The 17,468-nt window shown below is 35.5% G+C and overlaps 2 protein-coding genes across 2 annotated transcripts in view; both read left to right on the top strand.

Annotated features, from left to right (window-relative positions):
* Positions 1 to 9,484, top strand: part of LOC118748715 (sodium/potassium/calcium exchanger 3-like) — a 39,353-nt gene extending 29,869 nt beyond the window's left edge. Inside the window, exons 2-8 of the mRNA XM_036483363.1 lie at positions 295 to 468; positions 1,161 to 1,348; positions 1,436 to 1,622; positions 1,772 to 1,852; positions 5,971 to 6,513; positions 6,578 to 6,679; positions 8,439 to 9,484. Coding sequence (XP_036339256.1) covers positions 295 to 468; positions 1,161 to 1,348; positions 1,436 to 1,622; positions 1,772 to 1,852; positions 5,971 to 6,513; positions 6,578 to 6,679; positions 8,439 to 8,776 — 1,613 coding nt within the window. The 3' untranslated portion in view covers positions 8,777 to 9,484. The remainder of the gene's footprint in view (positions 1 to 294; positions 469 to 1,160; positions 1,349 to 1,435; positions 1,623 to 1,771; positions 1,853 to 5,970; positions 6,514 to 6,577; positions 6,680 to 8,438) is intronic.
* Positions 9,485 to 11,043: 1,559 nt separating this feature from the next.
* The window catches only part of LOC118748321 (sodium/potassium/calcium exchanger 4-like), a 10,202-nt gene continuing 3,777 nt past the window's right edge, over positions 11,044 to 17,468 (top strand). Inside the window, exon 1 of the mRNA XM_036482696.1 lies at positions 11,044 to 11,080. Within this exon, the coding sequence (XP_036338589.1) occupies positions 11,044 to 11,080 (37 nt within the window). The remainder of the gene's footprint in view (positions 11,081 to 17,468) is intronic.

The following is a 17,468-nucleotide window of genomic DNA, read 5'->3' as shown; positions in this document are numbered from 1 at the left end:
CTGGCAAATGCTGCCCTGACGTGTACTTAAACATTTAACAGAGACCACAAGTAATCCCACCCACAGTTATAGTACTATCAGAGAACAATTCGAAAAATCTGGCAATTCCCAGGTACTCATTTACCATTAATACTTTTATCTCGCTCAACAAGACTGATATTGGTATATTGCATAGATATTTTCCTAAAACACGAAATCTTTATGAATTGGTATTTTATGGTACGCATATCTTCTATGATCTATATATTCTTAAACTTTTCAAATAATCATAAAAATTTCATTCATAAATTTCAGATATAAATTGCACACAACCCGCCATCGATGACTTTCCCAAGGATCTGTTCACCGAGGCGCAGAGACAGTCAGGTGCTGTTGTACTTCATGTGATAGCCAGTTTATATTTATTTGTAGCATTAGCGGTAGTATGTGATGAGTACTTTGTGCCTGCAGTCGAAAAAATATGTGCAGGTGAGTGATTGTAGTCTAAAGCTTAAATTAATGGTGACATAACCATAACCATAAACATATAAAACAGCTGTTCCAACCACCCTTATGGCCAACACTGTATTCGATAAGTGGTGCCACACCATAACGCCATAGTCATAACCATAGCCATAGAGACCAATTGAATTTTGATTTTCCGCCATAACCATATCAGCTGATATCTGAAGTGAGTGTTGCTAGACGTTCAAAAAAAAAATATATATATTGTTCACAGCCAACGTTTTGGAATAAGTGTAGAATATGAACCATTTAGCTATGCAAAAACCAAAAATTTGTATTGATAGAACTTCTCACGCTGATTTCAACTGTACCAAAATTATACAAGTACAAGTTATAACTTTTAATTTGATGTACATATTTTATTATGATCTGCTGTTGAGTTTTAACAATTTAGTGTTAATTTAGTGATAGTGAAAGAAGTTCTGCGCAAGTAACCAACGATATTACACATTTTGCGCGTCTGGCAACACCGACATTTTGACTACGAAAAATCAGCTGTTTATGGTTATGGTACCTTTAATCGATGATAGTTATGGGTATGGCGTTATGTTATGTCACCAATAATTTAATCTTAAAGTGAAGGAAATGTTTCTCACCAAATTTTAGTTACCGTTGAGTTTTAAATTATGTTTACTCCTTCCCCCATCTCTCCGCAGCGTTAAATATGTCAAATGATGTGGCTGGTGCCACTTTTATGGCTGCGGCCACATCAGCGCCCGAACTATTCGTCAATGTGATAGGCACATTCATCACAGAGGGTGACATCGGTGTGGGCACCATTGTCGGCTCGGCGGTGTTCAATATTTTAGCGGTGGCCGCGTGCTGTGGGATTGGCGCGGGTATGGTGAGTAGCCTAAAATATGTAGTGAGTTAAGTTTCTAATACTGATTTAATTTTTTTTTTGTATCACTCTTTGCCCGATCTCCCGCAGACCATTCCACTAGATTGGTGGCCCTTAACACGCGATAGCATAGCGTATGGCGTCACAGTCGCCATATTGATTTGTGTTATGCACGATGAACGTGTCGAGTGGTATGAGGCGCTGATATTGGTCTCGCTCTATGCTGTTTACTTGGCAGTGATGTATTTTGATAAATCGTTTCAAAAATGTGCAAAAGGTATGAAGTTGGCGATATACATATATCTACTTTCATATATGTATACATAAAATACTCGAAAATTTGTATTACAATTGGTTTAAGACAATATACACTTACTTACATACATATTTTTATGCTTTTACACACAAACACATGCAATTAAATAGGTGGCGTGAAACAGGCCCGCTCGCGCAGCCGTTCATCCAATTGCAGCATACAGACAAAGAACAGCAATGAAAAAGAACCAGGTTGATGGAAATACATACATATAAACATATACATACGCACATGTATAATATTACAAAATATACTAACTTATGCACATTTGACCATACCAGAAAAAAATCTCGTCTTACACCTCTGAGTCTAAGATATTTTTGCAAGGCATTTTTTTCATATATTCGGCATTTACAGTTGGATCTGCAATAGTGTTATATCGATGTTCCGCTCACGATCAGTGACTATTTTTCTAAGTTCATTGACCTTACGTACTTACCCATGGGCATAGCCAGGTAGGGGCAGGGGGGTGATCGAGCCCCCCCACCCCCCTAACTTTCAAATTTTCCTTATATATATATAAAATAGTTCCCTGAAATGCCAGCTTAATAGGGTCGAGCTGCCCCCCTAGATTTCATTCTGGCTACGCCGATGTACTTACCCACCCTATCTCACTTCCTATCACCCTAATGTTAGTAGTCTAAAGCTCGCCAAAAATCATTAAACTTTTGCTAAAGCTGCCTTTACAAGGGTCGATTTCTGTCGACTGGAAAATCGGCCAGTCAAAATACTTATTTGCCGTGCAAAGGCAGCTTAAGGAAGTGTTATGATCATTTCAGTAGAATTTTGTGCAACTTTTTTTATTCCCGAATATAAATAGGTGTCACCAAAAAAACTTAAAGCGGCAATCTCTAAGTTCGGCGAAAAAAATAATAAAACTTGCCTTCTAAAAATGCTTCAGAATTTCTCGAGGAGATAACTTTTTTCTAAGTTCATTGACCTACAGTTCCTACTACCCTAAAATATCTACCACTCTAATGTCAGTAAATAAAAACTCTCACAAACTTTTGCTAAGAAAGTATCAAGGCGAATTAATATAAGGTGATAGCAGGAGTACAAAAACAAAAATTTACATGTATTTTGTTTTTGCTTTGGCGGCATAAACTGTCAAAATCTGTAAGAGTGTGTGTAGAAATTCAAACAAAATTTTTCAATTTGATATCAGAAGCCGTGCGGCGAAACACATACACAAAATCAGCTGAGCTAGTAACACCACCTTATATAAATTCGCCTTGGAAAGTATTTTGATATTATTCCAGTATAATAATTTTTTATTGCCGAATGTATTTAGGTCCCGAAAAAAATTGTTTTCCAGCTTGCCTTTCAAAAATAGTTTAGAATGAGGGATGTACGGCGAAAATGTTTGGTTTACTGTGGTGTAAGGTGGTACGGTCTCATGTACATACATATACTTCTGTACATAAATAAACTAATAAACACACACATTTAATTGCGTTCATATATTTAGTACATATTAAGTGAACATCAATTTTTTTCTGAATATTATTATTTTTTTTATTTACATAACTTTATCATACAAAAGAAATAATGTATTCTTTCAAACTCGGCCAACTAGAATTAGTTATTAGAGCAAATGTTAGGAAATCCTAGTTACTAAGGGGTGCAGTCTGAACGATATCATCATCAGGCCACGAAAAATTGGAAAGACACGCTAATTGAGCCTAGTTAAATATAACCCTTGTAACTCGCGTAACCCTTGCCAGTAATGAATCTCCTAGAACCCAAATCTTGGTAAAGCTATGTAAACGGGTGCAATATGAGACTGCCAATCTACATAACAATGTCTAGTTTAACCATCACCTGTTTGGTTAAAGTAAAAGGAAATGAAATCCACACAGTCTAAGCTAAACAATTTCCAAAGTCGGCCAAGCTACTTACTTTTTATAACCAAACGGATCTCACGAGGAGAGGTGGAGGAGTGGAGGATAAAAAAACAATGCACCTTTCCACTTACAGTTTAATAGGAGTAGGTACTACAAGCTAGCCTTGATGCCTTCCGTGGTACTCGTATAATTTCTAACTACCCGAATTCCGAGAGTGAAGGGGTGGAAGGCAGTAACTAAAAGATAGGACCCGTCGAAGCTTGATGGAAAGTTTGACGGAGGTACCTTGGGTCGTGAACTCATCATCAGACTTAAGTTTAGACTTATGGTGGGTGGGGTGGGTGTACCAGAGACGATCGTGAAAGTTTGTTGGAGTGATAAAGCGACATGTCTCGAACTTGGATAGTGTTTTTCAGGTCAAAGTTCGATCAGAATTCACGTGGTGAGGCAAAATATCTCAAAAACGATGACGTGGAATCCACGTTATACTTTGTTCTAAGCAATCCAGCAAGCTGAGGTCTAAATTTTAGCTAGTAAAAAAATTTTGTCAAATTTCATCTCTTGGCGGAAAGATAATCCACCTATCGTCCAATGCGAAATATCTGGCAGTACTTCCAGATACCAAATTAAACGGGAAACTTAATGACCTTCAATGGAAACTGGGGTTTAAAACCGAAACTTGTGATGTGGATGTACACCGCTATCAAAGGCCAATCCTAACCTACGGCACCCTAGTATGGTGGCAAATAATACAATGTCATTAAACTAAATAGCGTACAAAGAGTGGCATGCTCGGGGGCAACTGGGTCAGTGAAATCCTGCCCTTCATAAGCACTGAACGTAGTCCTCAGTATGATGCCTATTGAGCTATGCCTAAAGGAAACCGCGATGTACTCAGCATTACGACTCAGAGGGTCTGAGCTATGGGGATTGATGAACTTTGGGCATAGCTCAATCTTAGGCCTCGATAGGAAATAAAATCGCAGGCTGTACGGTATCAAGCCTTGGCTTGAATGTACAAGTTCTGCCGATAAGGAAGCCATCTGTATCTACACTGACGGGTCCAAGATGGATTACGGTGCAGGGACAGGGGTATATTCCGAGGAGCTTGGAGTCAATCGATCCCTCCAGCTGGAAAACCATGCATGCATAGGCATATGTGATGTCTGTCAAGCTAGTAAAAGAAGGAGATATGGAGCTACGCTCGGCGTCTCAGTCAATGTTCATCTATCTTGACTGGGTTCCCAGCCATAGGAACATTGAAGCCAACGAGAGAGCAGATGAACTGGCCAAGGCGGGAGCTTGTTTGGAAAAACCTGTAGCAGTGATACTGGGTTATGCCCTCAGAAAAATACAAAGAGAAATCCACTTGCGCCTTCTGGAACTGGCAAGGAGGAGGTGGTCAGAGATTCAGACTTGCAAGATAGCACAAGAGCTTTGGCCTGACTTTAATAGGAAAATTAGTAGGAAAAGAACTGCAGAACTGCTAATTAGGTCCAGGATAGAAGTATCTAGAATTATAGCGACTATCACCGGTCATTGGTCACTAGGGAAACATGCTTGTAGAATAGGTCTTCCATATTACAGAATATGCGCCGCTGCGGCTTGGATGGCAGCGAAGAAACAGTATTTCATTTCCTATGCGAATGCCCAAGTCTGGCTTATTTAAGACATAAAACTTTCAGGAAACACTAACTGAAGCAGATATTGGATTTATCTACAAATACATAAGCGGTTCTAAATGGTTTGATTAAACTGCTGAAATATTCTGACAGGTAGGCTACGGTAGAATAAAATATCATTGTCCACGAGAAATGCACCAAAATGGCGCTTTTAGGCGCTAATTGATTCCTGAGTGACAACATGGGTAGAACTCCATATATAGGAAATATCTAAGGCGGAAACCTGTCTGACTGACTCTTTCAGGTGACACCGGCCTGTTCTCATCAATAAATTTTTAAAATAATTAATTTAGTCTGAGCTCCAAATTGTTGGACGAAATGTAAGGAACTAATATCGAAATTATTTAAAATTTCAACTAAACTCCCGAGTTACATATATACGCTAGGAAACCATATCTCAAAAATACTGGGAAGCTGGCTCCCTTTATTAATTGACTCTTCGGTAGTCGTTTGAGAAGCACCACTTGGAAATGTTAAGAATAACTTTTCCAGAATTTCCGAACTTTAGATAGGATATGAATGCGAAAAGGTGTGCTCACTTTTAAGATCTCATGATTACTTGTTTCCGCTGATTGCTCTTGCAAAAATATTTATCTAACGCTAAATCTTATCTCTTAACTATTTAACAATATACCCCTTTCATGCAGCTTGAATCCATTTTGCTTACTAACACTAATAAGCAAGTACTTTACATAAACCTTACCCCTATTAACCATTTAACTAACAACAAATGACCAATGAACTCATTCTAAACATCAATAATCCCCCTTCACCGCCTTGCAGACCTCGTCGAGAATCGTATTTGCCACAAACTCTCCACTATACAATTAAATGGCGGCGTAAATAATGAGCCACCAAAGCTGCAACCAACGGCATCACCACCTCCTGCAGCCACCACCGCAGCCACGAATTCGAATACGAATTCAAATTCTAATACCACAGCAACAACAACAACAGCAGCTATTTTACAACCACCGGCCGATGCTAAAATTCTAACCGCCACAATTGCTACAGAAAAAGCAGCCGTGGAATTACAGCCGACTGCAACAGTCGGCGGCGCTGTCTCGGTAGCTATCCCGCCATCAGCAGCAAGCGACGAGGAGGATGAGGAAGAACATTATAAATTGCTGCACTATCCAAAGGATAAAAGCTGCTTTGCACAATTCACTTGGCTCATCATTTGGCCCATACATTTACTCTTTCGCATAGCGATACCGGATTGCAAGAAGACAAAGAATAATAAGATATTTCCATTGACTTTCATTATGTGTATTGTGTGGATTGGCTCGTTGTCTTATGTGGTCGCTTGGATGATCACCATTATAGGTGAGTGCGGTGCATGTGTAGTAAGTAGTTTTTAAATTTCTTTAATTTCCCCATTTTTTCTCAGGTGACACACTGAAAATACCAGATTCAGTAATGGGTATCACTTTTCTGGCTGCGGGCACAAGTGTGCCGGAGGCGGTTTCCAGCGTTATTGTGGCTAAAAGAGGTAAATAATGTCGGAAAGCGTATTATAGATACTGGATCTAGCAAAGAGTTAACACCTAACCCTACGAAAATGCTTAATAACTTCTGTGGGATTCAATAAAGTATTTACATCTTGGAAAACCAGCAAAAAAGGTGTCTTACCGCTCGAAAGCTCTCCGCCCCCAATTAGTATAGACACATGCTACTTTCGAACTTCACGTAGCACCTACATACTTAACAACAAAGCAACTAGTAACGGAGCCTCTGAGAAAACTATCTTAGTACCGTTGGACTTATTGGAGGCTTCCGATACTGTAAGCCATTTCCTGTTACTAGAAGGCATTCAGACTTAGTGTCTGCCGTCTGGGCTGAAACATATCATTGCGTGGTCGAAAATCTTCAGTAGTATTTGAAGATTAAGCACCCAAAAGTATCCAAATTAGTTTTGAAGTTTATGCCTAGCGAAACTCGCTACCAACTAATTGATGATTGCTATAACGACGTTCGCTAAAGAAATCTCTCAGACTTTTCTTACTTCTGCATCACAAAGGCCCTTTTGCGCTAGCCTGAGGGTCAATTCCCGTTCTGCGTTATCCTGAAGTGATAAAAATAACACCTTTACACCGCATTTATTTCGGTGTTAATTTTATACTTTTAACTTCACTTCACGATAACGCAGAACGGGAATTGACCCTCTGCTCTCCTTACTAACATATATAAACGCAATCATAATTTAAGTAAATCGCTGCTGAGCACCACCTTCAAGCAAGCAGTCTCCAAGTACCAGGTTGCCGATATTTGCTTGAGATCGAGCATCTCCAGACACGTCACGAGCCAGATTTTGGACTCAACAGTCTACAGACAGACATTAACCCTTTCGGGAACGTAAGTCTATAAATAAAAATCCTTCTTGTTTCTTGAGGTCGGTAAAAAAATAATTTTTAAGAGAAAATAAAGAAAAAGTAATTATTTATAACTCGAATTCCTCCAAAATTTTATGATAACAAGTAATTTTTAGCAAAAAAAAAACCGACTTCAACACTCATATAAAAAAAATATATATATATATATCTCATGATCCGCTGATCGGATCTTAACCAGATTAGTATGCCAGGACCACCTCTGAGACACTACCTTTCCGATGCAAAAAGAATTATCGAAATCGGTTGACGTGGTCCAAAGTTATGCGGTAACATACATAAAAAAAAAAAAAAAAAAAAAAAAAATATTCCGACGAACTGATAACCTCCTCCTTTTTTGGAAGTCGGTTAAAAATAACTTAATAAAAACTGGACACATAAAAAAGAGAAACAGTTTTGTTATAAAACCGACTGTTTCTCGGATCTGAGTTGAGCTTGACGACAAAAACTAACTTCTTGATCGATCTATCCATGGCTAAGTAAGCCGCCACAACCACAAAAACAAACGCCGTTTTCAGGCGTCAGGAGTTAGTCTCCCTTGTGAATACAAAGTCGTCAAAGGCCATTTCGACCGATTGGGATTCCTCATTTCGTTTGACAAAAACCAATGAAAGACACCCCGAGTCGAAAGAAAAGATCTACATAAAGACGTCAGCTTGTATGTATTTGTCTACGGGAATTTTTCGACTGGTTTTTCAGACTCGTTAGGTAGCCAGCGAATAGCAAAAAGGAGTAAATTAGATATGGCGTGCCTCCTCCGTGATACCTTCCTCACAGTTATCTATTTGTACTAACCAAACTAAGCTATAGCGACTACCTAAACTCTCTAATTTCACTGCATATTTTTCATTCTCCTTACAGGTCACGGTTCTATGGGAATTTGCAATTCGATCGGCTCGAATACTTTCGATATACTACTTTGTTTGGGTGTACCTTGGCTCATCAAAGCTGTCTTCTTTCCCATACAAGAGGGACAAAACTATGTCGGCATCAATTCAGCTGGACTGGAGTATTCGGCTATAACGTTACTCTCCACCCTCTTTTTGCTCTATATCACATTCTCGTTCAATAAATTCAAGCTGGATCGAAGAGTGGGCATGGCCTGCTTGGTTATGTATTTGGTCTTTATGGTATTCGCATCGCTGATAGAATTGAATGTTTTCTTCCGGGTCAACTTGCCAACATGCGGACGTTCGTGAAGCGTGCACGCGAGCAGAGAGTACGTGATGGAGAGGGGCGACAAGGATAGAAAGTAGTAGTAGCGTGTGCGAATTTTACGTACAAATTTAAGTGGTAAAAAAAGAAACAAACTGGGCACAAAATCCAATTATATGTAGCAGTGAATTGGGAGAAGAAAAATTATAAGTTCTGCTGCAGTAAAAAAAAAGTATTTGTAAAAACTAAAATAACAAAAACATAGTTGAAGATATAGCAGTTACAAACAACCAGTTGGTTATGCAACTCAGCTGCTTACTAATATATTTCTTTTTCGTTGTACAAGGGTATTATAAGTTTAAGTTTTATTTTGTTAACATTTTTATTTAATTTTTTTGTTGTTAATTTTTATGCCAAAGCGCAGTGGTTTGAGCGAAAAGTGTACTCTATAATTTAATGTAAATAAATTGAAAAGAAAAACTTTGTAATAATTGCTTTCTTATTCAATGAAAAAATTTAAAGTGTCGAATTCATGAAAATAAATAAAGTCATGCGGTGAAAATATACATATTCACCAGTTACAACCCTTTTGCTTAATTATGTAAAATGTAAGTTGTGTAATAAATAAGTTTCCTTTATAAAATCTTAAAAGCGTTAAAAAAATGCAATATTCGGTGTGGAAAAAAAAGATTTTCGTAGCATTTAGTTTAGCACTTACATTTGTAAAACTAGCTTTTGATTAAAATTTAAAAAAATAAAGTTAAAAAAAATTAGATCAAATTTTCAGTTTTAAATTAAATTTTAAAAATTGTTTTCTTCGGTTTCCGGTAAAACTAGTTTTGTATTAAACATTTTTAATATAAAGCTTTCACAAATTTTTTTAATTAAATTTTTAAATACATACTAATAAATTTTGCAAAATCATTTCCTTCGGTTTTCGCTAAAACTAGTTTTGGATAACAAAAAATATTTAAACAAATTTTTAAACACTTTAAATCAAGTGTTCAAATATAATTTTGAAACACTTTAAAAAATTTCCAAAAATGTTTCCACCGGTTTTCTGCTCGATTTCGTTTGCTAATGTAAATTTAATTTGTGTAGTTTTTTCCTTCGGGTTTCGGTAAAATTAGTTTTGGATTAAAAAGGTTTACAATAAAGTTTGCAAATATTTTATAAATAAGAGTTTTTCCTTGAGTTTTCCGTAAAATTATGTAGTTTCGTACTAAAAATTTACAAAGTATTCAAAAATGTTTCCGCCGTGTTTCTGCTCGAATGTGTATTTAATTTTCCTTATAGCTCAATATCGATGCGCATATTTGAGCGATATTGTTATTTTTTCAGCATAACTAAAATTTATTTTTCGCATTACCTATGTGAAGTTTTTATAAATTTAAATAAATAATATAAATAAATATAAAATCAAGTAATATATAATGTTAATGTGCGCAGTTTTAGACCGTTAGTTGCTAAGATTTGTAATTTTAAATATTAAATAAAAAAATTAATTAAATTATCTTTTTGAGTTTTTATAATCTTTTTACCAAATAATATATCTTTTTATTTAGAAAGCTCCATACATATGTATTTACAAACATATTTTATGAAGAGCTTGCAAACAAAGTAGAAAAATTTGTTTTTGAAATAATAATTTTTTAAATATATTTATTTCAGAAAATTTTGATTAAAAATTGTATGCATCAATATTTCAAAAGAATTAAGAATTTGTTGTTCTATGGGATTCTCGAAAGAAATAAGCATGTCAAATTTTTCCTATTTCGATCTATATGTGCAGCTCAAGCTCATGGCACCTCTCAACCTTAGAAAGGCTTCTGAATATGTACATATGTATTTTCGACAGGTCCTACATCCCAGTAAGCCAACACACTACCAACACTCCTACTCTAAAGGCAACTACGATGCCTGGGGTATATCGAGCGTATGCAAGATGCTATTGACAACGTTTTTCTTCGAACAGCACGAACTTTTAAAACTCTTTGTTTATTTGATTTATTTTATGTCACACAACCAAAATATTTTCTCACTAATAGAAAAAGTTTAAAACCCCCTCACTGATTATCTAGTTAAATTTCCAAGAAATCAATACGCCAACAATGACGTCCATTTCAGTGGCTGTTTTCAAAAAGTTAAGACGCGATTTGCGCGCCTTTCATTGTATTTTTTGATCGACAAGTGCGGTATTATTTCGTTTAATGAGGTTTTGACAAATTAAGACCGTTATATATAAAACAATAAAGTAAATGTTGATAATAACTAATCACAAAATAATCATTGCCAAGGCGTGCTTTGATAAATGTCTTACAATGCCAAGGAGATCTCAATCGATATGCGTAAGTTGTATTTATTATTCTATACGCGTACGTATGTATGTATATTAGACCATAATAGAAAAAAAGTTCGCCGCACACCTTCGAATCCAAAGTATTTTTGCAAGGCAATTTCAAAACAAAAATTGTATGCTTTTACGCCAAACTTAGGGGTCGCCATTTTACATTTTCGTCATATCTTCGGCAAATACGGTTAGATCTTAAAGTATGATATATCGGTGTTCTTGTTTTAAGGAGATATTTTTTTTTTGTTTTAAAGTTAATTACCCTAACGTACCATCCTAGGCAGTTCCACAGGTAATTCAGTGCGCATTCGATTTCCTCCCTATCACGTCAGCTACGACAGTAATCGTTTGACTGCATACCCATCCTACTAGCGGGGGTTCCCATCCGGCAGTGCACGGTGAAAACTCCAATTACATTCCGAAGCAGTGGTCTCTCCAAGCAGAGTAGAGGGTTAGACCTATGCTTATCCAACCTAGGCCAAATATGCTTTGCTGTTTCTTGTAGTATAGAACTAGTCTTATTTACATAAAGGATGTATAAGCTCACCAACGAAAGTATTTCCTCTAGGAAGCCGTTCTGCCAGCCCACTGTCCAATCGCAGTCCTAACTACCGCAGTGGTCTAGAGATTTTTGAGAGACACAATCACTATACACAATATTTCTTCTAGGTTGCCCAGCTTTAGCGATACTAAGATGGAACTATCTGGTATCGCGCTTTATAACGCTAGCATACTGATAATAGCCGCCTGCTTAACTACTTGATTGAATTGCGCCGTTTCAACGATTGAGTTATGGCCGAGCTTATCCACCAATTTTTAGTAGCAGTATTTTGGAGCGATCTGAAATTCTTAACTATCTCCGAATGTCCAAATAATGCTTTGTCCAGCTCCTGCTCCAACTTGTGGTGTGCGGGCTGATGTTATAACAAAAATTGAGAGACCTACAATTTTAGACCGCCTCCGAACGGCAAATGGACAAGCCTTTGCAATACAGGTTTGCCATTGCCAGCTGGAGGCCAACCGCTGTTAAAAAATAACACTTCCTAATTTTAGATGTGCTCGTACTAGGGATCGCATTCAGAACCTACAGAGTGGTAGTACGCGTCGACGGTTTGCCCGTTAATAGGCGAAGGGCCGGAAAATAATGGAAACTTAACCAAGCCCTCATACAAATAACTTTTTCCATAAAATTGCATAAAATAGATAAAGCATCGAAAATAGGAGAAGTATCCTGCATGGGGTATCATCGCAAAAGTGGTCATTAGCACATGAGTTGTGTACATGACTGGCCCAGGTAAATGGATCTTAAAAAATATTTTATGGAATCTTTTAAAGTAATTGTTACTGAACTTAGGTAGCCAAGCCACTAAACGACTTGCACGCACTGTAGGCCTGCTCCACTGGAATTGCAACTCAAAATTTTCCACTCACATGCTGCATAACTAACTAATCACACGTACATTCAGACAAATACAAAAACACAAGATCATATGTACATATGTATGTATATATATTAAAGTTAGTCTATTTACATGTGTATGAATATTTTGTATGTACTAACCGATAATTTCGCTTATCATGAAACTGCATTTTTCGGCAGCAAATAATTCACAAAACTCAGTTTTGGCTGCTGCAGCTGATCGACTGCTATAAATGCTGCGCTTAAGCCCGACACACACTTCATTAGAAAGCGGATAAGCAACGAGTGAAGCAATTATACATAGTATATATGGAAGTACAAAAAGACACGGAAGTGAAGTGTAACAACTAAAGTGATTTGTGTTCGAAAATCTAAAAAACAAAAAACACAAAGTGTAAAAATTCTTAAAACTTTTTTTTTCTATTGCAACTATTTTTCATTCTTTTCGCTTTGCGCATACGAGTGCAAGTTGGTTTAAAGAAATATTTTCTATTGCGAATGATGGACGAAAATTGCTTACAAAAATGTGAAAGTCGAACTTTCGTTAAAAGTGTTTACCTAAATTCGAATCGAAAAAAATCGAAATTGTGGGTGCAACGACGTTGTTGCATTTTTGTTGGTGTGATTTTGTTCTTTTACGCAAATTTTTTATTATTTGACGTTGACTGGCGGCAACAAGTGGAGAAAGGTGAGGAATATAAAATTTTAATATACATACTTATATGTAGTAGATATAACGGGTGTGATTGTAAAATAGAATTTCTTTTTTCGGCACCCAGAATATTTAACTCATTACATGATAGAACTTCATTAATAAATATTTTATACAAAAAAAATGTTAAATTAAAACAAGGTTATTAACATTCAAACGAGTCTGAATTCTGAAAAAATTTAAAATTAAAGAAAAAGGTTTCTAACATTCAGAAAAGTCTGAAATTAAAATCCTGAGAAAAATGTGTACAATTAAATATTTTACTTAAAAAATGCTTTATCAAAAATTTAAAAAAGCAAATTTAAAACTTTTAAATATTAACACGCACATATAACACCGTGCGACAGTAAATTTTACACACAAAAAAATTAAATATAAGCGAAACTATGGGCAAATTATAGCAAAACTGCGTACTACTACTACTTTTTCTCACTGGCGTCAGAATTTTTTAAAAGGATTTTGCAATTTAAAAAATATGATTATTTAAAAAAACTATTTAAAAATTCGGTGCAGTGTTGAGTAACAATAAGGGTATCATATAAAAAAAAATTCTATATATTTATAACAGAATACATTTTTTGGTACACAAGGACGAACGGGTGTGGAAAATGTCCTTTACAAATTTTGTGCCTAAATATCCTTGAAAATTTTCAATATTATTTTTTGTAATTATTGCTTGGGGCTAAAATACGCACGACCTCATCATCGAATTTCATCTTGAAAACTTTATTAACTTAAAAAGATTAAATTTATTAAAAGCGCATTTTCATTACCTATTTGTCCTTGTAAATCCAACAAACTTTATTCTTTTTAAATTGTACTTTATTCTTTTTAAATTTTCTCTTTCATTTGGTATTCATATTGTTATTCTAGATTGCACTGATGTTTTAAAATAATTTTTTGAATTAATCACATCTTTAAAATTTCAAAGCCCTTCGAAAAAAAATGCTGACGTCATTGTGAAAAATTAAAATTTGCGTTTTACTATATTTATTTTTTTTTTTGTTTTTGTCGCACGGAGTAATACAACGGGAAATATTTTTTTAATTTTGTGTCTAGATCGTTTTAAACTACCTCCTTAAGCATCGCCCCTGACAAAGCTTCAGAGTACAGAGAATTTTCCTTACTAGAGTGTGACATTTTAAGAAGGGATCACGTAAATTCCGCATCGGTCAACCTTTAATTTAGAATCGAATACGAAAAGAGAAAGGGGTTATTAAAAGGTGAAATTTTTTTTGGTAGAAACGGAAACGCGATTTATTTATGCTGTAATATAAAAAAAGGCCAAATCCATACTGATATCTATTGTCGTTTAAAAGAAATGATTTTTTTAAATTTTTGCATACTTCAAAATACAACTGTCAATAGCTAGGACAAATAAAAGAATTTTTCGAAATAGGCACTTAACAGGGATATACCTTTTCAAAAATCTGTGACTTTTTAATTAATAGATTATCGAAATTTTCGTTACACACTAGTCTTTTTCATCCACTAGAATGATTTTTCAACCAAATCGGAGTTATTTCTCTCATCATTTTATTGATTTTTTATTTGAATCTAAACCTTTTTTAACTCCAAAAAATATTGATATGAAAGTCATTCGGGTATTGTTTTTCCGAAAAAATTTTTATAAATTATCAATAATTATTCATGGAAATAAAAATATACATGTGTATTTGCAACTAGAAATGCTTTTTTAATTAATGTTTGTTTACAAATTTTAATTTTTCCTTAGTAGATTGATATGCAGTGATTTTCAAATATAATTTTTTAGTTAAAATTTTGGTTTAGTTGAGTTCATTTCCACATGGCACATTTTAAATGACACCAATTTTTTGTCGTTTCAATGTCTAGTGGAAATTCGGCATATCGAGGGCTTATATTCAATACCCACTATCTGCAAAAACTCAATTTTCCAGGAGAGCAAAAAAACTGTTTTGGCAGCTGTTTTTAAAAGTGTTAATAATTTTAAGTACACACGCATGTCTTAAATATTCACGCAATATACTAAAACTAGTCTTTTACTTTTAATTCATTTAATTTTAGTTTAAAGATCAGATAGAGGTTATTGCAATTCGAATTATAACTATTTATATAGAAAAATTTGCTGATAGAGGGTTTTGCAGAATAATGAAAATGTCAGTTCTTTAGACGTAAATACTATGTTAAACTAAGATTTTAATGCAGAAATCATAGGTGTGAAAATTCGTTCCCTTCTATTCCGATGTGCCCAGGTAACCACATAATTTTAAATGTGTTTTTGTGTCAAAAGAGTATTTCACGTGATTTCGAAATTATATGAGAATCATTAGCACTGTTAAAAGAGGCTTCGCTGGCTGGTTTACTGTCCGTTCAGATGAGGAAATTTCCTTCGTTTATAGAGGCGAAACTTACAGCTGATTCGGCTGTAAATGCCGAGCAGTACGGGGGAAAAGCACTGAAGACAATTGTAACACCCAGCCCTTTTGTTACCACCATATCTGGAACCGTCTGTGAAAATAAGCTCCCAGGTAATTTATGAGTATCAAACTGGGCAAATGCTCTTGCGGTAGAGTTTTTACTTTAGTAAGCATCGGATGATGTCGAAATCTTTGATGTAGCTTAATATACGAAATAAAGGTGATTGCTTGCTACATCAGTTTTTTTGTTGAAAGCAGGATTCGACGTGAGAGATAGCTTTTATTGGCGAGGTGGGAAATGCACGGATGCTTTTTCTCCTCTGCTACATAGTAAGGTGTTTCTAGCAATTTAAGATGTTTTTTTGCGCAGTGTCCATAAATTACGAGCCCAAAGTCAACTTTTACATAATGACAGTTCTGCTTAAAAGTAGGTTTATTGTAAAACATCATTCCAAATATTTTCAATGTATCAGTATAGGGGAGGGGTGTTAGACAAGGAGAGGGTTGGATGTATGTATTTATTTGTATTTTCTGCATATGTGAAAAAATTACTTTTTCAGCTTAAATCTGAGCTCCTGAAGATTTGGACCAATTGATTAGATCGTTTAGTATGTTAGAAAAAATAATTTTTACTTGCGTCAAGTCCTTAGTCTTAGAAAAAATTAAAATATCATTAGCGTATTTAGTTTGGCAATAGGAATAATAATAGCAGTTTCCCACTCTTGATGATATAACCCTTGAAATAAAATGTAGTTATGGAGTTTAATGACTCTATGTTTGATGGGATACGCATGATTTTTTAGAACGGGGTACGGGATTTTGTCTGCACCAGGGCTTTTGCCTGTCATCGAAGAGATGGTTGGTCAAACTCTTAAATAGATATGAGTAAGAGAGAATTGTGGGAATCTTCGGACCAAGTGGAGGCAAATAAACATATACACATCGCTCATTTACTTTAGTAGTGTCATAATCCAAAAAATACAAATTTTGTGTTGAGTATGCAGAAATTATCGCTACGTCTTCTTCTATTTCGTGTAAAAATATCATAGCTGTATCGATTAAGCCCTGTATGCAGCTCTCAAGAAAACGGTCAAGAAAAAATTGCCATTATTTCGCGTGTGTGTCCAAGGAATTTTGACATTTTTTGATACTTCACAGCCTGTTGCCTCACTCTTTACTCAAGAAATAATGGAACGGGCATATATTTCTGTTGCAAAACTGGGTTGCCTTATGCTCTTTCTTCACAAAAAACTTTAGAAAACCGTAGTAGAAAGCGTAGTAAATTTCTTAAGAACTGCGTACTGCCTTAAGGAAATTTGACTCAAGAAAATTTCTTAGCCATTTCTTGTACGTCATTTTATATGGAGTTTTTGCTTTTCTTGAGAGCTGCATACAGGCCTTTACCAGAATCTCACTAGAATAAAATATGTATTCATTTTTAGTATCGGCGTATATGTAAATTCAAAACTTTAAAGCCGTCTTTCTCGAGTTTTGATTTTTTGAGTTATGACATTATTGTAGTAAATGAGCGGACATGTATATACCTGTAAGCTACCGGCCAAACCCGATCTTAGAATAAACTATTTTTGTAACTCTCATCATCAGTCCAACTGAAGCTACGCAGTCCACAAGATTTGGTTTCGGTTGGACATCGCATTAGGTAGAACAAGTTTAGCCTGGGCAAAACTAGTTTGACCTAAGATCGGATTTTACCGGAACATATACATACATGCATCGGCACATGTAACTTACCCAGTCTTTATTTTACCTGCCACAAAAAAATGGTAATGAAGCAAAATTGTGTAGATAGAGGATTTTGCTTTTGTAACAAAATGTTATTGCAGATAGTGGATTT

This window comes from Rhagoletis pomonella, unplaced genomic scaffold (genome assembly GCF_013731165.1).
Source record: "Rhagoletis pomonella isolate Grant_MI unplaced genomic scaffold, Rhpom_1.0 Rhpom_scaffold_00013, whole genome shotgun sequence".
NCBI lineage: Eukaryota > Metazoa > Arthropoda > Insecta > Diptera > Tephritidae > Rhagoletis > Rhagoletis pomonella.
The sequence above is the reverse complement of the archived record's forward strand: the minus strand, read 5'-3'. Positions and strand labels throughout refer to the sequence as shown.